General features: G+C 41.0%; 1 protein-coding gene across 3 annotated transcripts; it reads right to left on the bottom strand.

Moving 5' to 3' along the window:
• Positions 1–31: 31 nt before the first annotated feature.
• Positions 32–9,180, bottom strand: LOC6045132 (trimeric intracellular cation channel type 1B.1). 3 transcript variants are annotated; one of them, XM_038249604.1, is made up of 4 exons: positions 8,994–9,180; positions 1,158–1,624; positions 933–1,099; positions 32–790 (listed from the first exon to the last, which is right to left on the bottom strand). In XM_038249604.1, exons 2-4 carry the CDS (start codon positions 1,539–1,541, stop codon positions 514–516), a joined length of 828 nt encoding a protein of 275 aa, XP_038105532.1. In that variant the 5' UTR covers positions 1,542–1,624; positions 8,994–9,180; the 3' UTR covers positions 32–513. The 3 variants fall into 3 exon arrangements, with proteins under 3 accessions (XP_038105532.1, XP_001862534.1, XP_038105533.1); XM_001862499.2 differs by lacking the exon at positions 8,994–9,180 and adding an exon at positions 3,870–3,997; XM_038249605.1 differs by lacking the exon at positions 8,994–9,180 and adding an exon at positions 3,725–3,810.
• Positions 9,181–9,868: the final 688 nt, after the last annotated feature.

The following is a 9,868-nucleotide window of genomic DNA, read 5'->3' as shown; positions in this document are numbered from 1 at the left end:
GGAACTTCTCTACAGAATGAAAACATGGGCATTTGTTCGAATCACTTGTATATTTCGCCCAATTCCAGCCTCAAACTCAAGTATAGCTGTCGAGTCTGGTCAATCAGCGCGCGAAAGGACAGTCCAATCTCACCCACTGTGATCGGACCGTGCTTTCGACGCGATTTCTCGGATGGCATCAGTGAATTGCTGAGCCGGAATCGGGTTCTCATTTTTCGAGAATGATAAAGTTGACGCCCTCTCGGTCTGCTCTGTCTGTCTGTCGCGAGTCTCAAGTCCATTTCTCATCTAATTTATCGCAAATTTTGGTACCATTTGACTAGAATGGGCGTTTGTTCTCTAGTTCGTGCCTTATATTATAAGACCGTCGAAATTGCACCGATCTGTGAGTTTGTTGTGTACGAAAATCATAAAAACAGGTAATCTCGCAACTAAAGGAACTTAAAACTATACAAAAAGGTAAAAAAAGTCGTCTTGATTTGTTGCTGCCAACGCTGCGTTGCCACCAGGGCCTTAGTTGGACTTTTTGGCGTCCTTGGACTCCTCCTTGGCCTGGCCGCGGCCGAGGATCTTCGCCAGGCTGTCCCAGATGCCACCGAAGAAGAGCGCGCAGCTCAGGTTCTCGAACGGCACGAACGGGTCGTGGATGCCGAGCAGGATCGACGACAGCTTGAAGTACACCAGGAAGATGACTATGCCGAAGTAGACGAGGGCGTGCGGCGCCGAGATCAGGTCGGTCTTCTTGTCCAGCACGAAGATGATGGACGCGATCAGCGAGGCCTTGGTGTAGCTGGAGGGAGGGAAGTTTGGGTTAGTTTTGGTTGCGGCCCAGTGCAAAAAATATGTGGGAGTGCGCTTTGCGCTTCTGAGTGATTATGTTTCAATTAGTGTGTAGACCGTGTAGACAAGCTAGCTGTCACGAAAATACTTACAAGCTTGGCTGCAGGAACTCCATGGCGGTCGGGGTCCAGACGCCGCGTATCAGTCGTTCCAGCAGCTTGGTGAAGCCGGCTCCGTTACCCTTGAGCGTACCGATGATGATCATAATGATGAAGGCGTTCGGGTACAGCTTGGCGGCGTGCGTCACACCGTCGTGAATCTGTTGATAAACATCCAGTTTAGAAAATTTGAACACTTCAAACTCAACCCGACCGGACCTTCTTGGCGCGGTAGATCTCCTTCATGGCACTGGCAACAACTTTCACCGGCAGGAACTTGGCGACCTTGTATCCAATGTCGAACGGAGTGTAGAACACGATGTACCAGCAAGCGGTGGCCACCAGCAGCTGGGGGGTGTTCTTGAGCGGGGCTAGGATGGGCTCGCCCAGCAGCCCGTTGGCGACCATGCCTCCGGCGAACACGACCAGCATCGTCGACAGCCAGCAGGCGAGCGGGTGCTTCCGGGAGAAGGCCTGCGCCCCCGCGCCCAGATCCTCCTTGACCGACAGCGCGCACAGCAAGCTGTGCGCGATGTCAAAGTACGGGAACATCTTGAGCTTTATCACCTGGTTGGCGATATCGAGGAATGCTTCCGGATCCATGGTGGCGGATGTGGTGGTCGTCGTCGGCTCGGGATCAGTTGCTGGAAGGCGTTGCTGCTGTCGTTGGCGGCGCAGGAACTATTCTGAAGGGGGAGCGAAAAAGTAGGCCAGCGAAAACCATTAAAGGTGAGTGAGATCGTAATCGGTTGTGGAGTATCGATTTTTCTTGGGAGGTCACAGTAAAGAACAGCGATAACAGATCTGTGTAGGACAACGTGTGTTTCAATCATTTTAAAATATAAATTCAATAATCAGAAAAATTTAACCACTTCCTACCAAAAAGAAACGTAATCATTCAATAAATATGTCGACTTTGCAGCTAGTCAATTTAGTCGACAAATTGTTGATTTTTGCAACTGCCGTGTTTTCTATGGGGTGGCAGCTATAAAAGGACGCCGAGTCACATCCGTCAAGTGTCAGTGCTGAAACACGTGTTTTATTTCAAAAGTTTTTGTCTTCCGTGATACTTTATCAGACAGATTTAACCAAAATTATACGGATATTCGCATAACTCTGAAGGTTGTCGAAACACTTCGAAGGCATTAGTGGCAAACCTTGTGTGGATCAGATAGTGACAATTCGTGTCATCCCCGAACAAGTCAACGAATTCCAGAATTTCTCCATCATGAAAACTTCTTCAAGGCGAGGTACCTACAAAGTTTTCATTTAACCAAGACTTGCGGAGGATGATGAGTGTTCAAAATCAGGGGCTCCTTTGGTAGCATAACGATCAGGACGGAACAACTCAACGACCTCGACTTTGCGGATGACATTTTCCTGTTCTCGAATCAACATGGAGTAATGCTCAGATCTCTTGGGTGGCCGGTCGATCGCTGTGAATACGAAACGACCCTGAAACTTTGCGGATACACACTTGTCTATACGTCTATACCCCTGGAAGCGGGAGTCGTTGAAGACAGGATAAAAGTTGAGAACGATGGAATAGCTGTGAACCCTCCTACGTTGGAGAACGTGGTTAAAGCCGTAAAGGATCTCGAAAACGGGAAATCTGGACTTCCGGCCGAACTTTTCAAGCACAGGAGGACGCGGTGAAGGTGTTTCGGAGGTGGAAATATATGGGGAAAGATACGAGGTGGTGGGTGACATTCGACAACGGTGTGAGTGTCACAAGATCAAGTATCCTGAAAATCTTCATTTAGTTCTGCGTTAGGTTGATAGACTTGATGCTAATAAAATGAAGTAAGTAAGTAAGACTAAGACTCGACAAATCCACAAGACCAGAGCAGCTTCCGCAGATCGTCATCACCTTTGATGTTCAAATCAACTCAGCTTACGCACAAGCATTCAAAATCTACAGTCTTTGGTCTATGCAACATCATTCGTTCCTGGTAGCCCAACAACTGGGTATCAAATGAAGAGTTCCATCTGCGGTTTCAGCAGAGTCCCGCACACAAAACAGATCCGGGAGCCTAAATGAAACTGGATTTGCCACACGAGAAGCGCTTGATTGGAACCCGCACGGTGAAGAAGTCCTAACAACTCACAATAGCGGTTCATATATCAATTCATGCACTGAAAATCCCCAGGTGAATTAAGCAAAGACACCACTTGGAATTTAAACGCCTCGTCAAATAATGTTGCATCAAGCTCGACACGTTACCAAAGTCGTAAGTACCCAGCTCGCATCCCATCACATCCGACAAACACCGGCTGCTGGTCCAGCTTCAAAACAGCCGCCTCTCTTCAAGACGTTCCTCTAATGACAACCATCAATCTTTTCGACGTCACACCGCGCCGATGAAATATATCGACATAACCTAAGCTCAAGACACGTTTTCGTTCGTACTTGAGATTTCCCCATCAAACGAGCAACCATCAAAGATCTATTTTTCACGGTGAAATATCCAACCAAAACGGTCGCCGGGATCACCACTACAACCACACACACATTCAACGGCTTGGACACGTCCGTTGGCCGTGAAACTCTTCACCTCACACTTGACTTTCGTGAGCTTGAATAACTGCGAGTCGTGTCACATCGTGAGCAAATTATTCCATCGCTTGTGGTCGCTGACCCCCGATCAATTGATCGGCAAATAATCCAGAAAATTATCCACACACTAACACACACACTCGTACGGCGAACTCTTCAAGGAACCCCCGGGAAGCGTTTGAGCTAAACTTATACACACGATCAGGTCGAGCGCGCAAGAGTGACGTACCGAACACGTCCGCACGGGCCGAGCTCCAGACACGAAAAGAGAGCCGACCAAGCCCTTCACGAAGTTGGGCTCACGCACGCACGAAGTCCCAACCCCCCTCTCGTTACAACAGTCACCACCGCTCACCCTACACACGATTACGTACGATTCTGTGCTGCTGCTGGACTCTAGAGGCCCTCGTGGCGGCGGCAGCCTTTCCGGAATGCAGAGACGAAACCTGTCCCGTCGGGATCCGCTTGCTGGGCGAATTTTCGTTACACTGAACGGAGTATCGTCGTGACACGCACACACGATCACGTCGTGCCGTGAGCCTTTTCGGCGGTTCTAAATTTAGCGCGCCAAGTGGATGCGGGAGACATGATGCGCGCTGTTCGGGATGGTGGTGAGAGCGTGATCGTGCGTCGGCTTGAAAAGCCGAAGATCGGTGCGCGAGTACGCGAGAGAGTTTTGGTTGAAAGAGAAAGTGCATTGAAGGGAGGGGGCACAGATAAATGGATTTGAAAAGTATGATAATGGGAGTACACTCAAACCCCGATGGTTTGACACCAACTGTTGTCAAACGAACAGGATCACTTTTTAGTCTGACACCCCTTTTACACGGATTTCACACACACTACCAAGCGTTTGTTTTGATAGTGTGCGTGAGCACCGTGTAGAGGGGTTGAGTGTAGTAAATCAATCAATGAATGATTTCCAGATCAGTGAACCTCATCAGTTCGACAGTAATTCACGCAGAAAAATCCGATTGTAAACCTAGCAAAATGTTGGGTGTACTCCACAAACATGATAGTCATCTCAGGGCCTGCAAACATGTTTGTCCAAATCAAACCAACATTTTTTGTCGATCCAACAAACATGTTTGTTATGGCCTAAAATGACATTTTCAATCTATCAACTATCATGAGGGATGGTTCAACAAACATGTTTATCGAATGAATAAACTATTTTATGAAACTGATAATCTGGTTTAACATGTTTTTCTTCTTCTTGTCTTATTATTCTTTATTTTAAAAACAGTGTTGTTTGTTTATGTTCAATTTATTTATTTCGCACAGTAAGCACTTTACGTTAAAATTTAACTAAAATAATCACTCAATATTCCACTAATAACACTGTTGTCCAGCAACTGCAGCCAAGAAAATCCTCCACTGACGTCATGGTGTCACGTCATCTAATGTGGGAAAAATAATGAAAAAATATGCAAATATTTTAGAATAAACATCTTTGAGCATAGTTCAATGTGGCATTATTTGATCAAAGTAACATTTTGTTAAAATAAAAAAAAGACCTCTAACAGCAGGAAACCAGGAACCTTCGCCGGAACTGGACCAGTAATCCTATATTTGATCCGCGACAATCACAAATTGGTAAAAGAAGAAAAACACATTAATTATCAATATTCAATGCTGAAGATAATAAATACTTACGACCTTGCCACATTCTTCACCATTATTTTTTTTAAAAGCCGTACAAAGAAAACATTTCGTGTCCTTTTCACTTCGGCCATCTTATAATTCAGTGAGGGTGAAAAAAAAAAAATTAGAGTACACGTTGAGAAAAATCAAATCAAAGGCAACAAACATGTTTGCCAAACTGACAAAATGTTTGTGGAATGAATAATATGCGATTGTTAATTTTATTAAATTGGTTTGTTGTTTTCATAAACCAAGATATGTATTTCTAACAAACAGGTTTGTTGATTCAAAATAACATAATTTCCATGCGTGTTGTTAACCACGTGGACACCTTAGGGTTAGAAGATGGGCAATATTATTAAAATTTTAAAGACTCACATTATAAAGGGCGATATATATTTAGAGTTTGAAGAAATCAAAAATTTAGAATCAGACCATTCATTTTTGAGATATCGGCATTTTAAAATTGAGAAGAATAATGTCTAAATATTCACAGTTTCTAAGAAGAATTGATGAGAAATTGTCTCAGCATCTTGAAAAAAAACTGGGCACTTACAAGCGGTTTTATGCATTAAGGATTACTGACCAGCCTGCGTGGAATTGCTAGGCTTACTGGTAATATGTCACGGATTACCTTTAAATTCCTAGAATTACTGGGATTTACCAAAAACTATTTGGAATCACACCTTATTTACAAGAATTACTGAAATTACTGCCAAGCTGCCAGCATGTATTTTAAAAAGTTTTTTCAAGGCTGATTGCAAAATGTTTGCCCATACTTTTCTGTTGCTCATAAGTTGCCTTTTTCGGTCACCTAAAACAATAAAAAAATATCGAAAATAAAATAAAACGGATTTTGGATAGAGAGTTTATATGGAGAGGCAAAATGTAATTCTCGGAATTCCAATCGAGCTGTCAAAACAGGGGTCCAATCGAGTGATAAGACTTTGCAAGAATTAGGTTGCAGTCCCTGTTAATTATTTTTTATCAATTAACATCATTTTGTACATTACAAATGTTTTAAACTGTTGTTTGTAAAATAAATATAGTTTAAAAAAATGTGTGATGCTCAAAATGATAATTATTGATCAAACATAATTCAAAGGGATTCCAACCTAATTCTTGTAAGCTCTTGTTGCTCGATTGGACCCCTGTTTTGACAGTTCGATTGGAACCCCGAGAGTAACATTTCGCCTCTCCATATAGGCTTTCTAATTTTGGGAATTCGATTTTGGGGTCATTCTTAGGCAAAATTAGCTGAGCTTTCCGAAATACTTTCTAAAGCACACGATTGAGTTCAAATTCAATTCAATTCAAAAAACTGGTAAAAAATGGTCAAAATCATAACTTTTTCAAAAAACTTTTTTGTAAGGTTCTGATAACTCGTGAAGAATACATGCAAACCCCTTATGTCTATACATCATTTTTTTTTTGTTTTTGTCGTTTTTGTCTGCTCTACAACTTTGTAGAACATTGTTACACTCTAAAATGTAACCCTGCAAAGTTAGAAAAAAAACGTAATTTTTAAATGGATTTTTTTTAAATGAAAAATGACCCTTCTGGGTTATTTCAGATTCGAAAAGTACATTAAATTTCCCATAAAATGACATGTCTCATGACTTTTGACAGTTGAGTAACGGGAAATGGCAGTGATTTTAAAACTATTTTTTAACTTTTTTTGATGAAAAATACGTTTTTTCGGAATTTGAGTACACTGAAAAAAACCAACATAGCAAGTTCACATGCTTTTTCACGTGAGCTAATCCAAAAACTAACACAATGAAGTAACATGCTTTTCCTTTGACTTAGCCATAACTTTCATTTTAAACGCACGTGAAAACCTCATCAGCTACAGCCATCTTGATCCACTCTTTTTTCATGGGATTTTTACCCCAGATTCACGTGAATTGCACTTTGATTCACCCCAATTGACTCTTCCTTAAGGTTTCAAGTGAATTTCACGTTACTTTCGAATGTTTTAAAATTGAAGTTCGAAAAGAAAAAAAAGTCTGAGTCAAGATGGCCACTCACATTAAATCAGAGTTAGAGCTCTCGCGTTTAAATTGGATTATTCGCCAGAAAAGAGGGGTTTGTTTCTCGACATTGTGGCAGGATTATTTCTAAAACTATGGTAAGTATTTTCTAAATATTTCTTCGGACAAAAATTTATGCCTAAACATGTTTTTAATCATATTTCCAGGGAATTTCTGTTTCTCGCCGCCGCTGCCTCAAAATTTCTAAAGTATTTGCCTAAGATTTTTTTTGTGGATGATGACTGACCCCCCATCGAGGCATGTTTATGATGGTCAACGAGGATCCGGAAATGTCCAAGGAAACCCGCGAGAGTCCCGGTGTGTGGCGCAGGAGCACGACTTTCTGCTTATACGGGGAGCATATTTTTGTGTGAATGAAAAAGTGAAGTTTATGTGTATTATCGAAGAAATAAATTGAAAACTAATGAATACACGAAATGCATTTTTATTTCAAAACATGAAAAAGAAAAGGTTACCTAAATCTTCACTGGAAAAGCAATTGAAAAACGTTTGATTTAAAAGTGAAATCCATTTCATTTCCATTAGCATTTCTTATGAAAGTCACGTGAAACGACACATGAAGCTAACGTGATTTTCACTTGGTTTGAACATGCAGCGTGATGAAATTTTCTATGTGATTTACACATGAAATTCACATGCAAAGTGGTATGGGGCAGATCCATGTGTAAAACATGACATATAACTATGGGCCTTTCTTTCAGTGTACGCCATCAAATCGGGCGTCTAATATTACACAAAAGTCCCTTTGACACCAAATTACTATCTCTTCACGGTTGCGAGCTACAAAAAACCAGATAAATGAAAGGGGTCGTACCGCCCCACCGTCACGAAATATCGAAAAATGGACCTCGGATTCGTGATCAGGGACCAAAATTACCCCTTAGAGCAAAGTTTCACCAAAATCGAAGAGGGGTCGGGGCAACTTTTCCGATTTCGTGTGAGTTGGTGGAGAATTACCCTACAATACAATATTGTATGGAAACATTTGTTGTCAAAAACGATACAAAATCCCCACAATAAATCAAACCCCCACAATAAATCAAATCAAAAGAAAAAAACATGAAATAGGCCGATTTCTCAGAGCACTGCTCAGAATATATTGTAAAAGAATCAATCAAAGACGCCCTGCAATCAATATGAATATTTCTTGTGAAAAAGACTTTGTTAAATATATTTCAAATTAGTTCCATTTGTCTATGATTGTTTACAGCATTCGTGAACGCAAAGAACAGCCACAAATTATTTGAAGAGAGTTTTCATTAGCTTAGGTGTGTAATAAACAGAATGATGCTTGGAAAGTTAAATGTTCTGAACAGATACTTACATTTGAAATTCTTTGGAACAATAATAATAAAAAAAAAACTGGAAATCGGACTTCCACTGGACTGGACTGGACATCATATCACTTTTGTACATGCACCTGACCGGTAAGCGGTAATGTAATTTGATATTTGTTTGCATTATATAACAGTTACGAATGGTAACAAAACCGTTGTGTTTTAAAGTTCATCAATTGGTCGTTGAAGTACCAAATTCCAATACAAAGTAGATACAAATTCCCTCTTATCATTTTGGTCTAGCATATCAGCAAGGTAAAAGCCAAAGAAACACAACTCGTGAAGTCACCCTAATAGTCACACAACACACGACAATCTCCGCGATATGCTTCCGCGTGTATTATGCGGCGACTATTTTCTGGTTTTAACATTATTTTTTGTGTGGTTGTTGCTGCTGCCGAAATCCCCTTTCCAAGATATAAATATACATCCAAATGGCTACCAAACAATATCAGATACCTACCGGCAACTGCAGGACCTTTGCTCAGTTGGTCTAAATTTGTCACAATGTGTCACACACTTTTTCAGCTAATAATTCACAGACTCTGCCACTTCTTTACTTTCGTTTAGACTAAATTGTATTTCAGATCTTGCCCCGCTGTTTCGCACTGTATCGTCACTTGACTCTCCTGTGTTTTTCGTACGTCTCTATGTTTTCATTTTACCTTTAAACGCAGTCTCCCACTTCTCTCTCTATATTTTATTTCCTCTCTTTGTGGCGCGACCGTCAGTGAGTCCAGTGTTGGTCTGCCCTTAACAAAATCCCAATGAGGCTTGTGTGTTTGAACTGTGATAAGTTGCGCTCCTGTAGAAAGTGATTAGAAAATTAATAAATGATGTTTGAACTGACAACATTTCAGTGGTGGTTCGATGCTGCATACGAATTAAATAACAGTTTGATTTATTTGCACTGAGTCACTGTTTGGCTTTGAGGTCATGTTGTTTTTTTACAATTTCTGAGGAATATTATGTTTATCTGTTTTTTTTAAATGAGCCTTTAAATACGAAAAAATGGTATGGAGTACACTTTTGACACTTTTTTTGTTTGTATCCCATTGGTTGGTCAAAGTCAAACTAAAAAGTGACGAACTGTCACTTTTTTCACGGCGCTCACGCGCACTATCTAAACAAACGTTTGAAAGTGTGTGTGAACTCCGTGTAAAGGGGGTGTCAAACTGAAAAGAACCCCGTTTGTTTGACAACAGTTGGTGTCAAACCATCGGGGTTTTAGTGTAAAACCAAACATAATAGAGAAGTGTTCTATTTTTTTCTGCAAATTTTGAAAGATTTAAAAAATTAGCCAACTATAAATATGAAATCATTGATAAAAAGGATTAT

The sequence above is a fragment of the Culex quinquefasciatus genome, chromosome 1, assembly GCF_015732765.1.
Source record: "Culex quinquefasciatus strain JHB chromosome 1, VPISU_Cqui_1.0_pri_paternal, whole genome shotgun sequence".
NCBI lineage: Eukaryota > Metazoa > Arthropoda > Insecta > Diptera > Culicidae > Culex > Culex quinquefasciatus.
This window is presented reverse-complemented; position numbering and strand designations above follow the sequence as displayed.